The following is a 27,354-nucleotide window of genomic DNA, read 5'->3' as shown; positions in this document are numbered from 1 at the left end:
TACAGTTTCCATGTCTGGATGGTAAAATGATAACATAGGTGGCATGTAGCTAGGTTGGGTAGGCCTGATTATCTAGGAAGGAAGCTTATGCTAAAAGCCAGGGTTTTCCTGGAGTACCAGTCTTCTATTGTCTCCTTCACTGTGGTTTTCTTGTATGGAGAGCTAATTCTTCACAATATGTTTCTATGCCTCCTTTGAGTTTGTTCTGAAGTGACTACACAGGTTGGGGAAGCAGGGGGATTTCAGAATCGAACATTTTAAGCTTTTCTGCAGGGGAAGTTTCTTCAAAGCCCTATATATGACTATTTTGGTGTACCGTTCAGCTTCTACTGCTAGAATCAAAGCACATTCACTTTGCTATCTTTAGAAACTGAATCACGCTTGGGGGCAGAATTAACTGATTTGCAGCTGAGAGCATTCCCAGACGTTTGCAGTACAGAGACATCTAGGAGTGTCTACATGCTTTTGTAATGAACTAATTTTGTTGACCTCTTCTAGGTTGATCAAGTTCTCAAACTCAAACACAACTTTTCTGAGACTGATTTTAAGGCCATCAAATCACTCACCTTGGGCAAGGTCACAGGTAGGTTTTGCTAAAAGTTCATCAGTGTTAGTGCTGGAGGTGGGTTGTTCTGTGTTGGCTTTTTAATAGAATTGGGGTTTTGTTTGGCTGTTTTTTTCTCTAAGAGTTGGCCTGCACATTCCAGTTGTCCTATTTATATATCTCATTGATGCAAAAAATGTGGCAGCTTCACCTGTTTGCACTGATAGCAACGTGAACTTTTCCCATAGCGCCCTGCAGTAAAGTGATTCGTAGTGCCTGTGTGGCTGCACAGGATGGCATTGTAGACTAATGGTATAACTTTGCTGACTACAGCTTGCTCCTCTTAAGCTATCTCTGTTTCCTAATGGTAAGAAGAACAGAAATGTGAACCTTCATCCTCTCCCAATCCTTTTCCATTTCAATTCTGCAAGGAATATCAGTATTACTTATGGAACTGAGGCCACAATTCTGAATGCTCTATTGTTGGACCTTCTAGGCCTTTACCCTTTCATGCTACAAAACCATTACAAGAACAGAAAAACTTTGATTAAAATTTGGAAAGTAGAACTCTGTGATTTTGTTGCCAAGTATGTAATATTTTTTTACATAAGAGACTTACAAATTTCCAGTAAGTTTCTAAATGCATCCTTGGTTATAGATATTTTAGTCCATTGTTAGAATTGGGCCTCCATATTAAGCCTGACATCTGTTACAGTTATCTGTTTTATTAATAATAATTTTATATAATGACAACAGTGCACTCTGCATCATGTTTTACTAAGTAGATCATGATTTTCCCTTTAATTATAGTTACTGTTTGTTCAGAATCCAGCAATCTTACAAGCCTATGAGAACAAATTTGGGGACCTGACATTCTTCAGCTCCAGTCCCTTAGTCAGATTTGCAGTCCTTCATTGGACTTCTGGAGTAAGTTCATGTCTCTGTTCCACTGAGGAGGCCAGAACTAGAATCAGCACTCCAGCAGCAATCTTGGATGCCAGGATGTTGTTGGTTGCCTTTGCTCCAAAGGCACTTATCTGGCTCATGGTCAGTTTGTTGTCCATCAGTACCCCCGTGTTGTTCTCTGCAAAGATTCATTCCATGTGGTCAGCCCCATCAGTGTTGGTGATGGGGTTATTCCTAACCCAGGTGCAGATCTTTGTGTTTCTTTTGTTGAATTTCATGAAGTTCCTGTTTTTCTATTTCTCTAGCTTGTGAATGTCCATCTGAATGGTGGCACAGCTATCTCATCTACCAATTGCTCTTCCCAATTTTGTACATTGGCCAAACTTACTGAGGTTGCACACTGTCCCATGCTCAGGAAAACAAAACAAAACCACAAGAAAACCCAAAGTCAAGAGTACTGCCTTCTTGTATTAAGAGGAGAGGAGAGCTGGACCTTGTCATTTTAGAGATGTAGAACTTGCATAAATCCGGCCATCAGTTATATTACTTGTATGGGTGAAAAGTCAACTATAGCTTTCTTTAATGATGGCTCACCAGAAGGTGAATACTGGTGACCTAAACAAATATTCTTCAAGTTCTTCCTTGTTATTGCTCATGCCCTCAGCAAGGCATAAACCTCCAGAGGCATATGATACTTTGAAGCAGACCTAGAATTCCTTTAGTGTTTGTTTTGGATGCCACTGGGATTTAAATACTTAAAAGCATTCATTAGGAAAATTTAAGAGTCCACTGAAATAGAACCATATTAAAAAAACCTTTCTTTTCTACATGGCCTACATATCCATGCTGTACTGTAAAAGTACAGATGTCCAGATTCACCTCGGAGCGATGCTTTCAGGACCAGATGTAAGCAAGCAAAGACCTTTATTACGTTATACAGCAAAGTTATATAGTCTATCAGAAGGCACATGTGTCACATCTCAATTGGTCATTTTCTACTGGCATACATGTAATTAAGGCATACAATAGATCAAAATAACAAAACAATATTTTAACACATCCAACCAAATTCTACCCAGCTCGTCTCCTTCAGTTACAAGGTGTTTACATTACTCTCAGCATCAAAGACAAAACATAGCTTTCTCTAACTCGAGCAAAGGCAAATCTTTCCTACTGTCCTACAAAGCTATCTGAAAACAACCTCTTTTACATCTTCCTATAGTCTTCTAAAGCTATGCAAAAACCTCTTCCAACACCGTACTTTTCTGAAACTTTGTCAGTGTTGTGAAAATTTGTCAGTCTTCATTCCTGTTGTACCACTTCTCATTTGCCTGCTCTAACAGTCTGACCCTTGGTGCTTAACCAGGTGATTATACCACCTTAAGTCTCAATTCCACCATTCATTTCCCACTGGCTGAGAAATCTCAAAGAGAGCTTCCAGCAGGACATCATAAAAGCTTGAAGTCTCACCAAATTTTCTTATGGTAACCTTTTTAGCACAGCTGGAAGTTTTGAAATGTGCATTTTTACACAATGGCCAGTTCTTAAATAGTAATGCTTTCCACCCTACTACTGCCTCCCAGCTCTATTGCACTTTAGTCAAAAGCTGCTTAAACTCAGATATTTTTTTCTACTTCTCAAATGTCTTTATTTTCCTATGGTTAGCCTACACCCAGTTCTCAATTCCAAGGGAAAAAACCCTCCATTTTTTTAAGGCAGAGTAGGCTCAACTGGAATTAAAAACATGGGGACACTCACTCTGCCAGAGACTGCTTGAATGACCTTGGACAAACCATTTATGTGCAGATATAAAGATAAGCAGGCATTTTATTCCCAGTGGAACCAGTCTGGGCTTTACTATCTCTGTTCTCCATCAGTAAAGCATGGATAATAGAACTTCCCTACATCAGAGGGGTGCTAGAAGGATAAAAGCATTAAAGGCTGTGAGCTGTTCAGATCCACAGTAATGGGGCCATATAGCTGCCTTAGGAAGATCAATCTAAATATAAGTATGGCTTTGAAGACAAGGGAGTAAAAAGAAGCAGCAATCAAGTAGCCGACAGACATCATTTGTTGAATTCATCCTCACAGTATCTGACAGCAATAGAAAAATATTATTATTGTTGTCATTTTTACTTCACAAGTAGAGAACCAAGACAGGGGGGAAAAAAACTACCAAAGTTCATCAATATCAATGGGAGGTTTTCCATGGATTTTAACAAATACTGGATTCAGGCCTCAAAGGGGTCATACAGTTTATGGCAAAGCCTCAGTGAAATCTTAACCAGAGTCCCACTTCATTTACTTTAAGTACTCCTTGCAGAGACCATACTGCTGTATCTAACCACATGAACTCTATTGGCAATCTGACCTAACTCTGAAACTGACTGCTTTGAACAAGGGATTGAACTGTATGACCTCCAGAGGTGTCTTTCAACTTAAATTATTCTGTAATGCTCTGATCTCAGAGACATGCTTGCATATGTTTAAACCTTGCCTGGAAAAAGCTGCTATCCCAGTGGAAAACATAATTTGTTTGGGGATTAACCTTAATGAATATTTGAAAACTTCTCACTGTGCCCCAACATGTCTAAATCTTTCACCATTACAGTCCCTGTGAAGATAAACAAAGATATCTCTAGCACCTATCCATGTTGACCTAATTACACATGTCTTCAAAGTGACATGTGTAAATGTGACTTTGGTGGTTGAGGCCCCTTCCCTGGAGTATTCAAGGTAAGGCTTGACAAAGCCCTGAGCCCTGGTCAAAGTTGGGGATGTCCCTGCTGACTGCAAGGAGGTTGAACCGAATGACCTTTGGAGCTCCCTTCTGGCCTGGACCATTCTATGATTGCTTCTATGCTTCTATGATGAATTAGCAGACCTTCCCACACTGACAGTATGAAGAACTGTATAGTTTAGCACATGATCATGATATCTTTTACCTCTAAAAGCCTAAGATGAAACACTCTAGTTGTGTCTTTCAGCTTTTGTATAAAATACACATAGAAGAACATTTATCTGGGAAGCTATTTTATTAAAATCATTATGTAGGTGCAGTATGGTTTCTGCAATAGTTTTCTCATTAAAAGTTCACAAGAAGAAAATGGCATCTATATACTGAAAGATTAGAGAGTATCCAAGAGTGATATTATACTGGCAGAGATGATGGGATTATTAAATCAGAAGAGTTAAGTTGAAGTTGAAGTTGAAGTTGAAGTTAAGTTGGGAGATGTGATCGTGGGAGGCTGCCTAGGGTGCAGTGACCACGAGATAGTGAAGTTTTCAATATGCAGGGAGATTGGGAGGAACACCAACAGAACCTCCACCTTGGACTTCCGAAGGGCGAACTTCAGCCTATTTAAAAAACTTGTCTGCAAAGTCCCCTGGGTACCAGCCCTCATGAACCAAGGGGTTCAGGAGGGTTGGACCTACTTCAAACAGGAGCTCTTGAAGGCACAGGAATTGGCGGTTCCCACGTGCCGGAAGGCAAGCCGGCGGGGAAGGCGACCGGCCTGGATGAGCAAGCAGCTCCTGGAGGATTTAAGGGGGAAGAGGAGGCTGTATCACCTTTGGAAGGAGGGGAAGGCTTCTCGAGGTATGTTCAAGAAAGCTGTTAGATTATGTAGGAATAAAATTAGGGAGGCTAAGGCCCAGCTGGAACTGAAGCTGGCCACCTCAGTCAAAGACAATAAAAAGCATTTTTATAAATATATTAACAATAAGAAGAAGGGCAGGAAGAACCTGAACTCCCTAGTGGACCTGGAGGGGAACACAGTTACTGAGGATGAGGATAAAGCTGAGGTCCTGAACACCTTCTTTGCCTCAATTTTTAACAGCAAGGCAGGAGTTCAGGACGAGTGGTCTCCGGAGCTGGGCGTTGGGGTCGGGGAGCAGAGTAATACCCTGGAAATCCATGAGGAGTTAGTTCGGGACCTGCTGAGCCACTTGGATATCCACAAGTCCATGGGACCAGATGGGATCCATCCTAGGGTGCTGAGAGAGCTGGCGGATGTGCTAGCTAGGCCACTCTCCATCATTTTCCTCCAGTCCTGGCTCACAGGTGAGGTCCCAGATGACTGGAAACTGGCCAACGTGGTCCCCATCCACAAGAAGGGTCGGATGGAGGAACCTGGAAACTACAGGCCAGTCAGCCTGACCTCAGTGCCAGGGAAAGTGATGGAGCAGATTATCCTGGCAGCAATAACTGCGCACCTGAAGGATGGCCAAGGGCTCAGGTCCAGCCAACATGGATTCAGGAAGGGCAGATCCTGCCTCTCCAACCTGATCTCTTTCTATGATCAGGTGACTGCCTGGTGGATGTGGGGAGGCCTGTGGATGTGGTCTACCTGGACTTCAGCAAGGCCTTTGACACCGTCCCCCACAGCAAACTGCTGACTAAGCTGTCAGCCTGTGGATTGGACCACGACACTCTGTGCTGGGTTAGGAACTGGCTGGAGGGCCGGGCCCAGAGAGTGGTCGTGAACGGTGCCGCATCCAGCTGGAGGCCAGTCACCAGTGGTGTCCCCCAGGGATCAGTGCTGGGCCCTGTCCTCTTCAACATATTCGTTGATGATCTGGATGAAGGGGTAGAGTCAGTCATCAGCAAGTTTGCAGATGACACAAAGTTAGGGGCAGATGTTAGTCAATTAGAGGGTAGAAAGGCTCTGCAGAGGGACCTCGACCGACTGGACAGATGGGCAGAGTCCAATGGGATGGCATTCAATAAGTCCAAGTGCCGAGTGCTGCACTTTGGCTATGGCAATCCCATGCAGAGCTACAGGCTGGGGTCGGAGTGGCTGGAGAGCTCCCAAACAGAGAGGGACCTGGGTGTGCTGATCGACAGCCACCTGAATATGAGCCAGCAGTGTGCCCAGGTGGCCAGGAGGGCCAATAGCATCCTGGCCTGCATTAGGAATAGTGTGGCCACTATTATATATATATATATATATATATATATATATAATAGCAGGAGCAGGGAGGTCATAGTGCCCCTGTACTCTGCTCTGGTTAGGCCGCACCTTGAGTACTGTGTCCAGTTCTGGGCTCCTCAGTTTAAGAAGGACATTGAGACACTTGAGCATGTCCAGAGAAGGGCAACAAGGCTGGTGAGAGGCCTTGAACACAAGCCCTATGAGGAGAGGCTGAGGGAGCTGGGATTGTTTAGCCTGGAGAAGAGGAGGCTCAGGGGTGACCTTATTGCCCTCTACAACTACCTGAAGGGTGGTTGTAGCCAGGAGGGAGTTGGCCTCTTCTCCCAGGCAACCAGCACCAGAACAAGGGGACACAGTCTCAAGCTGCGCCAGGGGAGGTTCAGACTCGAGGTGAGGAGGAAGTTCTTCACTGAGCGAGTCATTCGGCATTGGAATGGGTTGCCCAGGGAGGTGGTTGAGTCATCGACCCTGGAGGCGTTCAAGGGGAGATTGGACGTGGCACTTGGTGCCATGGTCTAGTCATGGGGTCTGTGGTGTCAGGTTGGACTCGATGATCCTCGAGGTCCTTTCCAACCTAAGTGATACTGTGATACTGTGTGACATTAACTCTCAGGTACAAAAGCTTTCCTAAAGAAGCACAGCCTTTTACAGCATTTTTATGGAAAAGACTTAAGTCCCCCATTGGTGTTTTTTTTCATAGAAAGTCATTCCCTTTATTGAATTCATAAGTTTACAGTTTCCTTGAGAAATTTAAAGTCACAATCTTGTAATATTGTGCTCTAGCTTTTCTTAACAATCCAGCAATGTTTGCAAGAGATATTGGCTGGACTCTTCTGGTCACTGCAAGGCTCTTTGCTGCAGACTCACCCTAAATACTTATTTCTTAGAAGGACTATCTCCCAGAAAAGGATCTCTTATGGGGCACCTTTATCAATCAGTGGTTTTCCTCCTTGTAGCCTAGTAAAGCATTAAGGAAAATGGAAATGAGGCATTTGGGATGAAGATGGCAGCAGTTAAGCAAAGTTTGATGAAGAATTGCATATGGTACACTTTGCATACTGTCTCTCCATTTTCTTGTGTATTTTCTTTTTATAGATTGTATTTTAAGCCCATGCAAAATCAAAACAGGGGTGGCTGCGTTGTGACAGATTAGGATTTAAATGTCAAAAGTCATGATATGTAAGAAATTTCACATTGCATCACCAAGCAATGCTTCATTTTCAATGACAAATCTGTCTTTAGGAAACTTAGTAAATGCATATCTGAAATTGTCTCTTGCTAAGCCTAATGAAGTAAGAATTCTCAAATGTTCCACATGGCACAAAATGTTCAGTTGCCAGCAGGCAAGTCCTAGTTTATTCTGCTCATTCCTGGGAAAATTTGTGAGAAAGAGTACCTTTACTTTGCTCTTGCTGTCCCTTCCTTTTTCAGAAGTGTCTTGGAGGTGCCTGGAGCCTGTCTTATGTTCAGATATCCTTTTTTAAAAGCAAGAGCCAAATGGGTTGAGCTCAATGGTTCTAACCAGGAAAAAAATCTGTGTTGTTGACTCTGCCTTTGTAGCAGGCTCACACCAGGAGTTGTGATTATTTCAAACATGCCTTTTTGTAGATTCCTGTCTAATGCAAGACATGATTTCTGTCCTTCCTAAAGTAAAGATTCGCATCAGATAACTACATAGTACCTGCTAGTCAGTTCTTCTGAGACAGATGCAATGTTGAGACTACAAGACTTTTACTTCAAGGTCATGGGCTCAAATCTAGTGACAATGTCCAAGAAGTAATCTTGCCATTGCTGTTCAGCACCTTGACAAAATGAGGTGATAGACACACTTTAACTCCCATAAAAATTGTATTTCTATTTCTCAGACTCAAAAAAGGACAATCAGTGCTTCAGCATATAGAGTAAATTACCCTTTGTGCTTCTACCAGCAGTTCACTTAGTTTAATTAATTAGGGCACAGACATTTAAAAGAGACTACGTCTGCTCTCACTGACATTAAAAATAAATTTCCATTAAGCAAATCCATGATAGGCCTTTCTGGGTATAAGTGAACACACAAGTAAGCCTTGGGCTCAGATTTAAGTTTCTGAGTGACATGAAATTAGTGTTTATGAAGAAAGAACAAAAAGATATATGATTGTGCTTATGATCCCATTTTCCACAGTGCTGTCTTTTGAAAGAAGGTTTTCTGAGCCACTCTCGCTACACAAAAATCACACTTGATTTCTCTTTGATTCCAGTTCCTTGTCCTGTTAGTTATCACTTACTATGTCAATTTTAATTTTGGGCTCTAGAGAATTCTTTCTGAGATGGTGAAAATTAATTTTATGTTGAAAATTAATTCCTCATTATTGAGATATTAAGACTTAAAATTGCTGTATTTAAAATCATAAAACTAATGTGCTGTATATGGCAGAGATGCACAAAGAAACAGCAGTAGAACAAGATGTCTGTTTTGGTGACTAGGAATTAATCAGCAGATAAATAACGTTCACACCATCAATAAAGTCATAGAAAATACAACTCCATGTTAGACTTAATGACAGAAAGTTTTTCTGGTTGCCAATACATGGGAAACTGGAAAGCAAATATGACACAAACTTTAAAGATTTAAAATTGCTTCCCAAAGATATGGATAAACTTAATATGTGGAGAATGAATAGTTAGGTTACTCAAAAGCTTAAGAACATTGCCTTGTCACCCTCCCTGTTGAAATCATCCAAAGGTCTCCAGTATCAAGAACAAAAATGCAGTGCCAAAATGTCAGAAGAACAAACCAAGGCATCAGCAGCATTTCAGTGTCATTTTACAGGCCAGTCAAATGCATGGAAAGTTTCACAGCATAATAACCAGGTCCGAGGAAGGCCACTGATATTTCATGTGACCTTGCTTTAACACAGACTTTGGAACTTCACCAAGTTGCTTCTCTAACTGAGGACTGTGTCATGTAGTGAAAATAACTCTTGAGAAAAACATTTTTGTCACGATTTAAAGAGTTCAAGTGACAGAGCGGCCTTTAATAAGCCTTCACAGAGGTAACCATGTCATAGTCACAGATTTACATCATCTGTTCAAAAATTCAGAGTGGAGCACGAATTGTTCACAGGCAAGTTATGCAGGTCTCTTGTTGAGAACAGCAGAACCCTCACTTTCTGAAAGACATAAAGCATCCACCAGAAGCCATATAATAAAGCAATCTGTACCTGTGCTAGTGGGATTTTTGCCAGAGGGATTGGTTTTGGGTTGGGTTGGGGTTTTTTGTTGGTGTTTGTTTGTTTGCTTTGAGGTTTGGGGATTTTGTTTGTATGTTGGAGTTTTTTGTTTGTTTGTTGGGGTTTGTGTTTTGGGTGGGGTTTTTTGTTTTGGTTTGTTTTGCATTTCGACAACAAACCTCTTAGTTCTTATTCATTAAAAGCTTACTTTGACAAAAGGCTCCTGGAATTGGCCCTTAATTTGACTTTTTCAAAAAAGCTTTCAAAAGTACTGTATCTTAGACTTTTCAAACTATTGTACCATGAAAAAAAGAATTCATTATTTGTTAGGCTTTACCTTTTGCACGTTGGGGCAAAACAGAGCAGTTTAGATTGCCTGATGCCTGAAAGGCACCAACAAATCCACCGTTTGTGTCAGAACTAAAAAACTGGAAAGGCTAAGACTAGGAATGTTTACTAAGGGTTTTATAAATTCAACAAAGATGGCAAATACTGTAAATCAATCTTTCAGTTTTATATAAGCCTTCTTGCAGGAACTTGGAAACGATTCTTTGTCTGTTTTATAACATCCCTGCCAAAATCTCATTAAAAACATGACTACAGCCAATTCCTACACACTTTGTGAACAGCAGATGTGAACCCCTGTAAGGCTACAGTTTTTCCAGTGGCAAAGCCTGTTTCCTTTCCCATGTCTCTATTTTTCAGTTACTAACAGCCCAGACAATCTTCTCAAGACAGCCCCTATGTTCTCCCTTGCATCCAACAGAGGACAGAGATTCTGCTTGGACCTCCTTTTGTTGCTAGCATATTTGTAGAAGGATTTCCTGTTCACTTTAACAGCTGAAGCCAAATTAATTTCTACTTGGGCTTTGGCCCTTCTAATTTTCTCTCTACATAGTCACACAACAACTTTTTAGTCTTCCTGAGTGGCCTGCACCTCTTCCAATGGCCATAAGCTCTCCTTTTCTCCCTAAACTGCAACTAAATCTATGTATTCAGCCAGGATGGCCACCTTTTCCTCAGATTCATATTTCAGTACATGGGGATAGGGACTGCACCATTTAAGACTCCCTTCGTTAAGAATGTGCAGCTTTCATGGTCTCCTTGGCTCTTCAGAACTGCCCCCAAGGGAGTCTGTTGACCAGTCTCTGAAACAGGCCAAAGTCTACCTGCTGGAAGTCCAAGGTAACCCTCTTCCTCAACAAATGAGAATTCTATCAATAATGTTGTGATCTCTCTGCCCAGGATGGCCTCCAGTCATTATATCCACCCACAAGTCCTCCTTTGTTTGCAATGCAGTCTTCTGTGTCTGAGCCAATTTGATTCAAAGCAAGTACCATTGCAGAGGAGGGACTGGGGATGGGAACCTCATGGGTCAGGCCAGGGAGGACTGACTTGTAGACTGTTAAAGGTAAACCTGAACAGTTGAGATTGGATGAAGAGAAGTAAAAATGTGGTAAGGCAAAAAAAGATTAATTTCTTAATTAATGCCTTCCTAAACCAGATAATAACCAGAGTGATTTTCTGTTGCCATGCAGATAGTGTGCCACTGGACCCTGAAGTCTCAAAGGCAAATGCCTATGGTTTCACTGGCTGCCTGTCCTCTGTTCAGTACAACCACATTGCTCCCCTGAAAGCTGCCTTACGGCATCCAAGCATTGCTCCTGTGACTGTCAAAGGCTCCTTGACTGAATCCAGCTGTGCATCCACAATGGAAGCTGATGTGAACACAGTAACCACAATATATTCCTCATCAGGTACGTCCTGTGAAGAGGGAATGGAGAATTTAAAGGGTACTATACAATGGGGTTTCTGGTTTTTTGCTGAAATGCAGTTGTGACAGCTGGGAACTGGGAAGTTGTGTTTTCTCTCAAAACTAAGAGTATTGAGGATGGGCATTAAGATTTGTCAAGGTCCTTTTAAAAGTTGTTGTACTAAAACAAAGTTTTCAGGATAAGTTCATAGATTGCCTAAAATATGCCTTCAACAACAACAACAACAAATTCCAAAGGTATAGTAGAAACAGCATTGGAAGTGTGATTATGCACCTGATTTTCCATCCTGTGCACTCTAAATAGTTCCAGTGCTGCAGATCTCAAAGGAGAACATAAATGTTAGACAGCTTTGCTTTCCCAGTGGTGATGAAGTAATAGGAGTCATACAACAAACAAGTCAAATTTCTTCCTGCCCTATAGAAATGAACAAAACCTCCTTGAATAAGCCCCTCGACACATGTGCATGATTTTCATTGATTGCTTGTACTTTATTCTCTCATGTTAAAGAGAAGGAGCACTACTTGAGTGGTACCAGCAAGATGATCCAAATAGTTAATTTTTTATTTTTTTTCAATCCTGAAACTCTCCTCTGGGAATCTTAAGTAATTTTCATATATGAATTTGTATGCAGAGAAGGATACGCAGAGCAGCTGGAAGTGTTGTCACCAAGAATGAAGGCAATCAAGTTGCTGCTTTAGTCACCGGTAGATATGGCAGAATTCTTAATGACCAGAAAGGGATACAAATTAAAGGCTATTTTTTGCCCCTTGACCTGTGAAGCCACCTTCTCTTTTATGATAGCTAATAAAACTGAGGTTTAGACAATAATATGATCTCTTTGACATTTGTACTTGCATCAAATCCCCGCTTCCTGCAGCTTCTGCCTAGGATATTCAACAGAAAACAAATGATGCTATTAGCATTCTGCATAGAGAAAAAGGCTGCTGATTATTCTGTGGAAAGCGTCTGCCAGTGTCTGTCTGTGTCTGTACTGTTCCCCACCTCCCTAGTTTCTTCTCACCACCCAGAGTTATCTAAGGTATCTGCTCTCATGCACGGAAGAATGTCTTAAAATATTGAATGGGCAGTGATACTGAAAATATGACCTTCTTGCCCTGTGATTTGTCGCCTCATTGATCTAATATTTCTAAAGAGTTTGAACACAGAAAAACCTGATGCTGAGAACTGCAGGACAGAACACAGAGTGTAGCATGCTTGGAATTAAACATTTATAGCTCATAATAAGTTGCACCCAGTTGTGAAAGTTAAGTACTGTTACATCAGAAGTGCACACTTATTATTAAACTTCATGCCTGTTTTTGCCACTCTCTGCTTTAAAATACTATATACTCTCATTGTGATGAATTAACTGACACTATTGTGTCACAAGTCACCCTGGATTTGATTAAAGCCTGAATAAGATCTTTCAAACAAGTTAGTTCTGGAGACTTCATTTCTTTCTATGCTGTAGTAAGAGTACTGGGTGGTAGATTCTTGTTGAAAAAAAAAAATCCAATTTATAGCAAATTATACTTTGTATAGATGTACTTGAGAATTAGATTTATACATGGAAAGGACACATTTGAAGAAATAAAAAAGAAGAGAGAGTTAAGGATTAGCTTTCAAATTTACTGCTCATATCTCAATTCCTCAGTCCCCAATTTCTCATTATTTCGTGCCTGAGAAGAAAAATAGAACTTCAAAGTTGACTCTGTCGATTTTCTAATGTACAGATACAACAAAAAAGCCCTCTAGGAAATCTCTCTTTAAATGTGTGAAAAAAGCTTTCTATATTTATAACATGAAAACAATTGAAGCTCTGAAAACAATTGAAGCTCTTTCCTTCAGAGAGGAATACTTGTTGTCTTCAAGAGAGTTTCCAAGCAGACAGATGTGGAATAAAATCCATTCACTCACAGCTCAGTTATTCATACACACTGTTTCTGATTAGGAAACATGAAATAAAAGGTGACTTACTGTGGTTTTGATATTTAACAAAGATCTGCAAATCGCTTTCTTCCTTGCTTGAGGTACATGGAGAGGTTTTGGTATTCTGAACTCTGATGGCATAGACATGGTAGACTTTTCTGTGCTTTGGGGTTTGTGGTATGTTTTTTTTTAATATTAAAATACTGTAAATGCCAGAGCAGATTTAGCTGTGTGAATGGTAGAGTCTTAAGCTGTCTACTCCAGCTAAAGAGAAGGTCATCATGCATTGAAAGTAAAAAAGTGCCAAAGACTTTCATGAATCAGAAGCTACACAGAAAAATTCTTCTTCTGAAAAAGAAGCAGCTTAAACATTGCAAGCCCCTGTCTCACTCTGCTATCTGTGCAGCACCTGGTACTTCTAAACAAGGAGAAACTGACAAGGGATATGCCAGGACAGCCTGGACTGTAGTAAATATGAGATGGGAGAGATCAAGATCCTGAAAGGAAAGTCAAAAACAACAAACCAGAAAGTATCACTGCAATTCCAGACTTCAGGAGAACAACATTTGACTTGGTCATGGACCTGCTTGGAAGAATCACTCTGTCGATTAGAGGACTCCCAGAGAGCTGGTTCAAGGATCACCTCCTCCAAGTTAAAATAGAATAGAATAGAATAGAATAGAATAGAATAGAATAGAATAGAATAGAATAGAATAGAATAGAATAGAATAGAATAGAATAGAATAGAATAGAATAGAATAGAATAGAATAGAATAAACCAGGTTGGAAGAGACCTTCAAGATCATCGCGTCCAACCTATCATCCAACACCACCTAATCAACTAACCCATGTAACCAAGCACCCTGTCAAGTCTCTTCCTGAACACCTCCAGTGACGGCGACTCCACCACCTCCCCATCAGAATGAATGGGAAATGAAGCAAAGGTGGGAGGAGGCCCAGAAATGCTATGAAGTTTTAATCATTGGATATATTCAAAACCCAAATGGATACAGCTCTGAGAAACTTGCTGCAGTAGACCCTGATTTGACTAGATGATTTCCAGAAGGGCCTTCTGACTTCAGCAGTGCTTCCAGATGCAGTGTAATGTCATCAGTTTTATTTTAAAGGAGAAGGATGTCCTGTAAAGATCTCATAAGAGACACAGTATTGCTTTTTCCTGAGTTTCAGAGTTTATTGTGTTCCCACTGGAGATGGTTCTGCCATCACATACCATCTGCTCTTCTGTAACAAACATTCCTCTCCTTATATCCTGATTTTATTTCTCAGGCAAAACATAATTCTTAAGGCCTGTGTCTGTTGGCCTCCATTCTGAAAATGATCTCCAACATTTGTTCTGGTTTCCTTTCAGTGCTTAAATTCTGGTAACAGTTGCCAAAAACCAGTGGAGCTTTAATAGCATTTATTGTCAGATCTTACATAATCTTTTAGGCATGAGTGATGTCTTATTTAATTTTTAAGGTAGAAATTTAATTTCATGCTTTTTTCATGCATAGTTAATAGTCTTTCATGACTCTATTTACTAATGCTATGCACCAGATACCAGCTGGAGATTTTTCTCTAGTATGGAAGGATTAATGTTCAACAGATGTGAATTTTTACTGTAACTATTTTCACTTGCACCAGTTGAGCGCTGGGGTAGAAAATACCTTACCAAACCTCCAGTATCTGAACATTAAATCATTGTGAGGTTAAAACAATGATTATTCCCCTACTACTTTGTGGAAAGAAATAGACAAATTGCACTGTCTATCTTTGACAGCCATCTTTAGGCTATAGAGTATCTGCAGTTTTTTTCCTCTGTTTTACTAAATAAAAAGAACCTAAGTTAATCATTTTGATTTATTTAACTAACTATGAGATACTGAAAAATAAAGGAGATGAACCTTCCCATAATGTACTAAATTATGAGCTACCTGGATCTGATTTTTTGATTTGGCTGTGCTTTGATCTCAGGCTCAAAGGCTTGAGATTAGGCTAAATAACCCCCAGATTTCCCTTCCAACCTAACCTTTTCCAGGATCTTATCTTTATTTATGTGTAAAACATCAACTTTTATTCCCATCTCAGTCCCACACATGTATTACATTAGATGAAGCATTGTCATGACCATTTATTTCTTGGCAACATCACTATAGGCACCCAATATCCAAGCATGGGGCCTCATATAAGTAGGTCTCGAACTCAGTGGCCAAATCTATCATTGGCAACCACCATTCACATTGATAACAAGTGTATGGGAGTTGGTCAGTTGGCCCCAGATGTTCCTTTTATGCTAATAGCTCAGTCAATGAACTGCAGAACTGGGGAACCCTCACATTTCAGTATGTGTATTATCAATGAGAAATCCTTCTACTCCTAAAACTAGCAGTAGAGTTACACCTTTTAAATCATGACAAACATGAAAAGACTGTTGGCTGCTTCTCATCTTTGGGGCCAGTATCAGTGATTTAGAGAATAAGGAAAAAAATTCCCCCTTATGAAACTAAATACTGCCTCCTGATACACAAATACAAAATTACTGCTTGTTTCAATAAAGAAAATCTTGGTCAATGAGATACCAAAATGTAGTTGAGTCACCTAATAAGGCAAGAATGTTCTATTACAACAAACCTTCCAACACCAGGTTTCTCACTTAGGCTTCCACCTCTTTCATCAAAAAGATCAGTTTGACAAAGCAGCATAATATATAGCACAGACAGTCATCTGTAACTCTCACATACATCCTCTGTATAATAGTCTGGAAGCTTGTAAAGGAGGGAAAAAGAGATAGGAATCTCATCAAAGGAGAAGGTAAACTGAAAGGAAAAATAAAAAGGTGAAAGTGCAGAAAAGCTGGATTCAACTAGCAGTAGAAAACAGCATTTTCTGAAACTTACAAGACTAAAGTAGGTACACTGCTGTAACTCCAGGGACTTCAGGGAGGTCTTGACTTCCCAGGTTTATAAAACTGAATTTGAAACAGGCATCATATAGACTCCCTGGCCCCGTGTATTGACAGTAGATATTTATAGATAGGATACAAGAATCATCCAACATTGAGCAACTTTTAATATCAGATTTCTGAGTCCTCCTCCTCTCGATTTTGAATCCAATTTGACCACTGAATTTCTGCAACAGAGACAAAATCATCCCTTCCAGGAAGCTATGCCAAGCAGAGACTGCTTCTCTTTATGGAATTAAATTTGACTTTTGTATCTACATCTACAAACATAGGTCAGATCTAAGTCTGTCTGCCCTTCCTTTCCTTTTGATTCTTTCTGATATTGTTTCTTAAGTTAATTAAAAAAAATAGAAAGAGAGAAAAGAAAAAAAGGTTCTGAGATAAGTTCCTGATGGGTTATTTAGTTAGAATGTCTGTCTGATTCTTTTGCCAATAAACTGAGAGAACCATTTCAGATGTTACTGTGAGCCTTTCTATTTCATTTTAAATATACCCTTAACAGGCTTTGCTCCTGAAGATGTAGAAGAAAATTGTCCTGCAAGCTCACTTTATTTTTTTCAGAGAGCTTTCTGGTTTGATTCTTCAGTCCCCTAAATCACATCTTTTGAAAACAGATTAGAATTCATGAGTGTAAGAGGACGCTTAGAATTCATGACTGTAAGAGGATGCTTCTCTCTAAGCCAGAGGAAAAATGAATATAGTTGATATAGAAAATAAGTTCTGTTTTGTTTAACCAACTGCAGATCCTTTTGGGAAGACAGATGAAAGAGAACCTCTCACCAATGCAGTCAGAAGTGATTCAGCTGTGATTGGAGGTAAGTTCATTTTTAAAGATTACAATTGAAAAATAATTCTGTCAAGGCAGTGTCTGACTGCTTGAGTAGGGCATTTGAACAAGTTGACTTCCAGAGGTCCCTTCCAATGTCAGCCATGCTCTGATTCCATGTGATTCTGTGATCTAAGACTAAGTTAACTAGTAACAGTCTTATACACCACTCTGAGGGGAGCCTCAACACAATATTCACAATATTCCAGTACCTGAAGGGGGCCTACATGAAGGATGGGGAGAGACTGTTTGCAAGGGCCTGCAGTGACAGGACAAGGGGCAATGGCTTCAAGCTAGAGAAGGGCAGATTTAGATTGGATATCAGGAAGACATTCTTTGCCATGAAGGTGGTGGAACTTAGGAACAGATTACCCAGGGAGGTGGTTGAGGACCCTTCCCTGGAGATATTCAATGTGAGGCTCAACGAGGCCCTGGGTAACCTGGTCTAGTTGGGGCTGTCCCTTCTGACTTCAGGGAGGTTGGACTAGATGACCTTTGGAGGCCCCTTCTGGCCTGGACCATTCTATAATATTCTGATTTCTTGAGCTCACTCTCTGCAAGCTAGTGATGTTGTGGTGACTTACTAGGTCATGTGGAAGTATTTATATACTAGGGAAAGTTGTCCTCATAGCTTCATGTATGGTTTTCATTTTCCTTTAAGAACTGGGAAGGCAAATTATCTCTGTTTACTTTATAGGATGCCCTGTAGGGAACTGCCTTTGATAATATCTAGAAGCTATAAAGTAAAGTATACAAGGCTCATGCAAGGTTTCCAGAGATAACACACAAGAAAATACGACAGAGCAGGAATTTGAATGAGCATACAGGTCTATCTTTTTGAAAACAAACACACTGACCAAACTTTACTTCCAACGCAGAATTTACCTGAAATTAGAAGGTGAATTACATCAAAGCTTGCTGCTATAAGTCTTACTTAAAGAGACAAAATAGAAATAAAAGCTACTAGGAAAGGTGTGATAGAGGAAGATAACTGTGTACAGACTGAGGTGAACTGATCTGTCATATCCATTAGCTGTTGTGCGTTGGGAGTGTATTTTTGAGGTCACTGGGGGGTTGGATTTGGGTTTGTTTTATACTCTTTTTATCCTTCCTTCCTATTTTCCCCCTTTTCAGGTGTAATAGCAGTTGTGATATTCATCATCTTTTGCATCATTGCCATCATGAGCAGATTCCTCTATCAGCACAAACAAGCACATCGAAGTAACCAGACAAAGGAGAAAGAATACCCAGAAAACCTCGAGAGCTCCTATAAAGCTGACATTGACTTGCAGAACACAGTGAGCGAGTGCAAACGGGAATATTTCATCTGATGGACAATGCAATTTCTTCTTGCTCTTACTCCCCTAACCTACCTTCCTTTATTCCTTTTTTCCTTCCTTTTTACTTTTTGTAGTTTTCTTTTAATCATTCATTTTTTGCTGACTTTCAGTTGGAAAACACCGCCCTGTACAGGAAACACTGGTAACAGTCACAGTGCCTCATTCTCTACACAAAGAACCTGGCAGTCAGAGTTTACTTCTGCAGCTCAAGAGACATGTTACTCCACCCTGCACAAAATAAGATCCACATGCACACCTGGTTTCTGCTATGGGTTCCTGGATGTTTCAAAGTCCCTACATTTGTTTCTGGTTTTCTCAAGAGCCATTTAATTCATCGCTTTTACGTTAGAACTGGACTATGTAAAGTAGAGGTAAAGTAGCTGAACACGTAGCTTCTACAGATACTGGGACAGGATAGAGGGAATGAATGAGACCAAAATGCCTGATTTATTTTCCAGGCTTAGTAACAACAGTCATAAAGAACTGGCCAAATTCTCAAATTATATGAATTGATATATATCTATTGATTTCAATTGCGTTACATTAATTGATACTAGCTAAGAAGCTGGTATGAGGTGAGGAAAAATAAAAATGCCCTGATTGAGCTCCTTCCCCCAACTTCCTGTCCTTTTACTGTAACTTTTAGGCTTATCAGTACTTTTCCAACAGTATATGTATTAACAATAAATGTCATTCCCATGCACCTCTTTCACCTCCATCTCATAAGGCTGACTATGTAGACCCAACATACTCTAGCATAACTCTAGCTGAAGCATGGAAAATAGTAGCTTGAATCTCCAAGGGTTTTAGGAAGCTGCTAGGACTTAGGTGCTCTATATTTGTCTGAAATGTTAGAAATGCAGCATATAACTGTTCATGCCATATGGAGGATTATCACACGCTGAGGTTAAACGTTGTTGACATTGTGGCAAAGAAAAAGTACACAGACAAGCAAAAAGCAAAGGTAGTTTAATCTTGAACATGATTCATGACTTCTATCACTTCTTCTAAAAAAGAAAAAAAAATCCAACTACACAGCATCTGCTCCCCCCCCCCCCCCCCCGCCCCCAAAACTGCATGAAAGATTGATTAGTATTTCCTCTTTGTAGAATTTGGAATATCTTCTCCAAAGCTAAGTAGAGAGAGGTCTGAGGTCGTGTTTTAAAAGGTTGATATTTGATCAACATTGTTGACAAAGCAGAACATTAGGGAAACAATAATTTTTTTTTCTAAATTCCCAAGCACTCTAGTTTGTATTAATCTTCTCTCCTGTTTTTCTAAAGTATTATGTCCTTTCCTGATTGAGAACAATGCTGAAGACTCAAATCTTGCCCATTTTACTTATGCTGCATGGTTTCAGTGTGAGACTGAAAAAAACTTCTTTTCAGTCACAGACATCCCGAAAGAAAAAATGGACAACTCCTACCAAGGGAGGTTTTTCACACCCTACTTGTGTCTGTGTGGCATACTGCCTTCTCAGGGCTTCTGAAGAGTATGTAGTATTTGCTGTCACACTTGAAGAGTTCTGTTAGGAATGGAATCAATCCAACAGCTAAGAAAAAAAAATAATCCTGAACTCCTGGTATGAATTAATTCAAGACAATTAATTGTGCAGCTGAATCTCTTTCTTGGCCTTCTGTACCATCCTGCAGCCATCCTGAGGTTTCTGCCTTATGATTCTTTTTACACAGATTAAAAATAGAGAGTCACTGTATGAGTTAATAACCTACAGCAAACTAAGATGAGGTTACACATGCTATTTTTCCTGGTACTGCCTTGCAAAGGTATGTTGCTGGTTATTTTTCTGATGGGCCAAAGGGACAGACAAGGAAGAAAAAATAAATGACAGTCTAGATTTGGTGGTTCCTTGCCAATTCTTTTGGAAGACTTTATGAGAAGCAGTGTCTGATGCTGAGAAAGCAATCTTGGAATGATATCCCTGGCATGTGGTTTACAACAGCCCTCTTGCCTCATGCTGGTTGGTTGCATGATACATAATTACTTGAGAATGTTTCTGAATGATGAGATGTGTAGTGATGGACTCATTAGCTTTCATTTTCCACATTTCAACTTAGACCTTTTTTCCCATGTATTGCAAAACATTTCTGCTGGGATTTTTTAATTGCTTTTTAAATGTAGGAGTCTCCTTTTATTCTTTTTGCTATCATTCTTGATAACATTTTTCAGTAAACACAGGGGACAATACCTTTTTAAGTATAAAATGTTAGGATTTATTTCAGTGGAAAACATGAAAGTATAAAAGAATCGCTTGGAAGCATCACTTGGATTCTCTTTCTTCTCCCAAGACAAATTTCATAACAAAACTGAGGGGCTGGCAGAGAGATACCAAGTCATTTAGTGATATAGAATCATAGAATCAATAAGGTTGGAAAAGACCTCAAAAATCATCAAGTCCAACCTGTCACCACAGACCTCATGACTACTAAAGCATGGCACCAAGTGCCACGTCCAGTCCCCTCTTGAACACCTCCAGGGACGGTGACTCCACCACCTCCCTGGGCAGCACATTCCAATGGCCAACAACTCTCTCTGTGAAGAACTTTCTCCTCACCTTGAGCCTAAACTTCCCCTGGCACAGCTTGAGACTGTGTCCTCTTGTTCTGGTGCTGGTTGCCTGGGAGAAGAGACCAAACCCCTCCTGGCTACAACCACCTTTAGTATGTGTCTTCTGAAATTGATTTTGACGGGCAGAGATTTTTAGACTATGAAATTTGTAAGTCACTTAGATATGGATTTAAGCACTGAAGATTCCTGTTTCTCAGAAATTACTTGGCAAATAACAGCCATACAGACAAAGATATTTAGTCATGCAAAGTCTGAGTTGGATGCTTAGAAGGACTGAGAACTCTGGTGTCTGGCTATAGAAGACAAATTAAGACTGTCTGTCAGAAATCTAAATCCCACTAACTTTCCATGAGACGTAGGCTACCACCTGAGTGAAGTGTGGGCTTTCAAAGGAATTTAGTCTCCTAAGGATATGTGTCAATGCTTAAGTGACTAAGTAGGATAAGCCCTTGACTCAAATTAATTTCAGTTGGATTTCTGCTTCACCCTTGCTGTGAAATGTTTTTTTAAAACTGCAAGATACTTAAATACCTTTGAAAGTTCAGTCTCATTTCTCTTTTGGAAATAAAACATTGGTCCTAAGTAAGTCACCTATGTAATTTGCAGTATTTCATCTGTCCCTATTCACTATTAGAGACAAGATGCTGTGAGTGTTTTGAGAAAATTTTTAATGGGTTTACTTCTGTTTCTTTTTCTTTTTCTTGCCATGCCCAAGCACTTAGGGCATGTCTGCAGTGAAAATAAAGCCAGACCAAAGACAGGCTTTTAACTCACATTGGCTAAACCAGGTGTGAAAACAAACCATTTAGGTCTGTACTGCTATCAGACTGTGATGATTCATGAGATTGCCCTGACATTTAAGTTAAAACTGATAGCCAGAATACAAACATGAGGGTTTTTCTCTATGCTTGATTTTAACCTAATCTAGCCAGACTTAATCCATCCTGTTTAGCAATTGAACACGCTTTGCATTATAAGCCAAACCCTTATTTTAATGAGATATTTGTTTATATTAGCATTTGTTTTATTGCTTACTTCACATATTGGTTGAGGAGCAATCAATACGTTGTATAGTTTCACTATGGTGAGAGGATGTGACTCTTCCCCTAATTAAGTCAGCTATTGATTTTGCTGGGCATAAGACTGAGCCCTAGAACTATGGAAGAATTGAAGGCTGTTTTTATCAGTCATAGAACCAGAATGATTTGGGTTGGTTTCATTTTACATTTGGTTTTACAAGCTACCCATTTTACACTTGTCATCCAGTCCTGTCCTGTGATCAGTGAGGACAGGGCAAATGTCTCAAGCATCTTTAAAATTAGGTAAATCACTCCCTAGAGGTGCATCCTTCTCTCCATTGATCCTAAAGACAGGGTAGGCTCATGGCAATATGTTAGTTGTGTCTGGCAGAATTTGCCCTTACATAGGAATTTTATCTTGCTCTTGCAGTTCTCATAGACACATCTGCACAGATCTTAAAAGTAGCTTGGATTTTTTATTGACATGCCAGCTGGGATCAAGAAAGGACCACTCCTTGGTGCACATCTGATCAATAATCTGTGAGGCTTCAAAGACTATAGCTCTAGTCTATTCTAGATTCAAGATCATTGCCTCATATATAAGCTTTGGCAGGTAGCATACACAGGGACAGATCTACACACATTTCATAATCAAAAGCTAACTCAGATTGCTAAGATGCCTTTCTAGCCCTGTATGTCTGGTGCCATTAGAATCAGAGAATGTTGGGGGTTGGAAGGGACCTCCAGAGATTGTCGGCTCCAACCCCACTGCCAAAGCAGGATCACCTAGGGCAGGCCGTACAGGAACACATCCAGGTTGGCTTTGAAAGTCTCCAGAGAAGGAGACTTCACAACCTCTCTAGGCAGCCTGTTCCAGTGCTCCAACACCCTCACAGTAATGAATTTTCTCCTCTTGTTGAGCTGGAACTTCATGTGTTCTAGCTTATATCCATTATTCTTTGTTCTATTAATGGGTGCCACTGAAGAGCCTGTCCCCTTCCTCTTGATGTCTACTCCTCAGACACTAATAAGATTCCTGCTCAGACTAAACAGTCCCAGTTCTGTCAGTGTTTCTTCATAGGAGAAATGTTCAAGTCCCTTAATCATCCCCATAGCTCTTTGTTGGACCCTCTCTAGTAGATTCCTGTCCTTCTTGAATTGGGGAGCCCAAAACTGGACACAGTATTCCAGGTGTGGTCTCACCAGTACCTCTGCAGCTCCAGTAAGGATGCGAGTCTCCTGTCTGTCATGTTTCATAACTGCTGGCCCCTAGCAGATATGTCTGATACCAGGAATCCCAAAGTTCTTGATAATTTAACTTCCTGGGGGGAAAATTTGAAATGAAAGAAACCTCCTTTTCTGTCAGCATAAGCCAAACAGTTGAAATATGTCCTTCACCTCAGCTTAACAAGAGGAGGCAGAAATTTGAGCCCCTTGTGCTCCACTATCTCAGGCCATTGTTTGTTGCCATCCTACACAAAGCTTACATGGAAGACCCAATTTCATGTATTGTCCTACACTGCCAGCCTTCCACAGACACAAAGGGATTTTTTAAAAAAAAATATGTATTTTCTTTTTCAGCAAGAAATGCTTTGTAAAAAAGACTTGAGCAAAAGCTGAGACCTCCTGAGGATCTCTAAGACGAGTACTATTCCAAAGCTTTCATGCAGTTTTGTGATGCCTACTTATCAAACAAGTCAAGTGATACAGTTACATCCCTGACAAACCAAGGGCCTTATCCACAGTCTTCTGAGTTTGGTGGGAGGCCTCTTGGTTGGCTACAGTTAGAGTTGCACTATGTCCTTTGGGGTTTGGGGTGTTTTCTTCACAAGTAACTATCACGACTTCAAAACATGATTTGTTCCCTTTGATTTTACACTTTGCTGCACTTCCTTTTTCAATGAAAAGTTCTCCATCTCCCCTTTTGTTGTGGGCGGCCCCCTCCTCTGTGCTGCTTTTGTACATGAAACTTCTACACACAGTCTTCTTTTTGGGTCCAATATAGGGTTTTTTATTTTGGTTGGTTATTCTGATTCATGCATATAGCAGTTTGGATATTTTAATGTATTGGTACTTATTTTTGTGATCTTTTGCACTAAGTTACTCTGACAAAAAGAAAACCTGGGGGCGGGGGGAAAAAAAGCACACTTTCTGGTGAACTATTGTAATTTGTAAGCTCATTGTTTGTTGTTTGTAATGTACTGAGTCTACAAGCCAAGCTAAAGAAGGATTAAGGCAACAGTTTGTGTTGACAGTGTCACTCCACATCTAGTTCACCTCTACTTTCTCTTTATCTCATTTTTTTTTTCTTTAATGTGTGGGGCTATCAAATTGGTGGTAGGAGGAAGAGGAACTTGTGTTACTATTCTAACTAAGGTTATGATTTTATTCCTGGCAGTCACAGAAACCACAAATTCACAGAATTTACGTGATTTTCAAAATGTCAGCTGGGTATTCAGCCAGAAGGGAGACTGCATTCTACCATAGCAATGTAGCCACCTGGAAGTGGTGACCTGTAAGGGGGGATGGGGACATTAAATCTCCAAATTACAATTACAGTGAGGCAGTGCAGGATCAAACGTTCTCAGAATAGTTATGCTGCTGGAAAACACACATGGTAACTGTCACGTAGATATGAGGTTTCAGATCTCTTTCCATGATTCAATTTTTCCATGGAATAAATTGCTAGTAAGCCTGCCAAACATAGCCTTAATTGTCCTGATTATCTGCAAAGTACCAGAGATATGCTTCAAATGCGAGAGAGAATTTCAAACCTCTGGCCAACATTAATCTGAATCTCTCCACTTCTATCACTAGAGCTCTAATACCCCAGAGAAGAATCTGGGATGGCTTCTCTCAAGCAGATGTAACTTTTAATAAAACACTGGATACAACAGGTGATCCAAAACACCCTGTCTGCACAGGGACTCTCCTCTCCCCATCTCTCCCTCACTTAGGATACTTGTGGCAGCTTTTTTCTAAACTACTGACTGCTGTTCACATTGCAACACCATTTGCTTCTTGGTATTCTCATCATTACTCTCTTCATGAATTTAAATCTCACTATCTCAAAGAGAGTCCATCTGATACAATTTTTGCATGAGAAATTATTTAGTCACTTTTGCATGCCCTTTACAGTTCCTTCTTGCATCATTTAGACAAACCATTTTCTGAGGTGTTTTGTCATTGCTGCCAGTGCTGAGCACACATATTGTTAAGAAAGAAAACTGATTGCTTCTGAGGTAAAGTTTAGACACAGCCAGTCATAGCCTCATATCCTATTTATGATACAGAGGAATATGCAGACACCCAACCCACTCCATGAAATTTCCCATAGACATTAGGAGAACAAGCAGGTACAAGTTTGGGTTTTATCTCAAGCATCCAGCCAAAAAAACATCTGAGTTTTACAAATCACATGTTTAACATAGACCATTATATCTAGATGACAGCGAGAAGCTAAACATTATTGTACCTGCCCTGCTTTGAAACCCACTTTCTGAAAGAAACAGCCAAATTCATAGCTGGTTGTTATCCTGCTGAGATCAATGTGGATGCATCACAGATGAATTTAGCCTTGAATTGCCCTGGGCAAGGGCGGTGATGATCTCCTGTAAACTGGGGTTGACATATATGTATTCACCTCAGGACCTTATGTTCATCATCCCCTACTGCTGTCAACAAGAGTTGCATTCACTGCGGTCGTCTGTGTCTTCTAGCAGAACTGTAGATAAAACTTGGGATAAGGCAACAAATTTCAGCTCCACTTAAGCCCATGATATAAGTCACCTTCAGGAGTTTGTGGAAATGTATGGGAAAATGTGGTCTGTGGGTGGCACAACTTGGATACCCACCCACTGATTTTAGGAGGATTTTGTGGGGATTTTAATGGAGATAGAGTCCACCCCTGAGTGGACTGTGGTGAACTGTATCATAAAAAACCCCTGAGAAAGGGCAAGAAGAGCAGTTCCACAGGCTATGAAACCTAACCAAGATGAAATACTTGTAACAATAAAACTTTGGATCTTTCTATATGTGAGCGCTTCATCAGTCGTTTTACTTTGTTCTGCTCAAATTATATTAACTAAATCTCTCAGAACACTGCTCATTTCAGTAGCAAAGCAAAAAAAAACCAAAACCAAACCAAAACAAGACTTTTTTCTTCTTCTTCTTTTTTTTTTAATGGTCTGTCCAAGCGTAATGCAAGAGTCTCTCAGTTACAGTAAAAAGCAAAATGGAGATTTAGATTATTCCCCTTTCACTATCTGGTTTTCTAAAGAGAAGTCCACGGGAAGTTGCCTCAGTCCAAGTCAGTTTTGTAGACAAAGTAACATGTCTTAATACACTGTTTGGGGACTGAAAAAAAGAATAAAAATTTAGCCTTAGCTTCTTTGGTTTTCTATGGTTACTGTTGTACAGAAGAAAGACTTAAACTGTAAATAATGTATATTTAATAAAAAGAGACTTTTTGTATGATTTTGTGTGGAAGACAAACGCCTCCTCCTGTGTTTTTATTTTTCTCTTCTAACTGAATGGACATTAGAAGTCCTAATTTTCAGGTGTTCACGTGTTAACTATAAGCCAACAGATCTCACATGATGTTAATAAAAGCTGAAGTGCCCATCAACCTGGATTTATTGATTTCAGCTATGGTTAGAAGTAATTTTCTGAGAATATCTGGTCATCATGCACATCCCTGACATAACTGATTAATGCTGGTTTTCAGCACCTACCTTGGGGTAGAGATGCCTAAGATGTGCTTTAGTTGTGGTTAGGAAACATGTCTAGCCATAACTCTATAGCTATCCAGGTTTTCCTGCACACATATGTGTGCACACACATACATACTCTCTCTCCAGCCTGTCATGCATAAAGAGCAAACGTGTCCTGCTTCATGCAACAACTGCAGTTCTGGCTGTCATGGAGATTGCACTCAAACACTGCCACCTTCACAGGTGTCCTTGGCATGATCTGTCAGTCCTACTGATTATTATTACCCTGCTATGTGGAAACCATGCACATAAATCTCTTATTCTCCTTTGAAAAATCTCAGTCTTTGATACTATTGACCAAGAGCCAGTAGACACTCACTTAGAAAATCCTAGTACAAAGAGGAGGACTCCTCCTCAAGAGTTTCACATGCTTGGATTTGGTGTGATCCCCCATCCTAAACTCTCAGTGCTTACACATCCTGTGTTTCAGTCAGCCAAAGACTTTTATACTAGCAAGAAAGCTATGTCTCATTGTATTAGAAACTTCTCTGGGAAGTTTGGGGGTTTTGCCCTTCATTTCTGGATGGGCTATCATCCAGAAGACAGGGT

At 40.2% G+C, this 27,354-nt stretch overlaps 1 protein-coding gene across 1 annotated transcript in view; it reads left to right on the top strand.

Annotated features, from left to right (window-relative positions):
• CNTNAP5 (contactin associated protein family member 5) overlaps window positions 1–19,473 on the top strand; it is a 303,624-nt gene extending 284,151 nt beyond the window's left edge. Inside the window, exons 21-24 of the mRNA XM_068138943.1 lie at window positions 499–583; window positions 11,135–11,353; window positions 17,006–17,077; window positions 18,223–19,473. Coding sequence (XP_067995044.1) covers window positions 499–583; window positions 11,135–11,353; window positions 17,006–17,077; window positions 18,223–18,419 — 573 coding nt within the window. The 3' untranslated portion in view covers window positions 18,420–19,473. The remainder of the gene's footprint in view (window positions 1–498; window positions 584–11,134; window positions 11,354–17,005; window positions 17,078–18,222) is intronic.
• Window positions 19,474–27,354: the final 7,881 nt, after the last annotated feature.

Source organism: Melanerpes formicivorus, unplaced genomic scaffold (genome assembly GCF_026170545.1).
Source record: "Melanerpes formicivorus ecotype bairdi unplaced genomic scaffold, bMelFor1.0.p_v2 SCAF_5, whole genome shotgun sequence".
Taxonomy (NCBI): Eukaryota; Metazoa; Chordata; class Aves; order Piciformes; family Picidae; genus Melanerpes; species Melanerpes formicivorus.
Note: the sequence above shows the minus strand (reverse complement) of the source record. Positions and strands in the feature narration are given on the sequence as shown.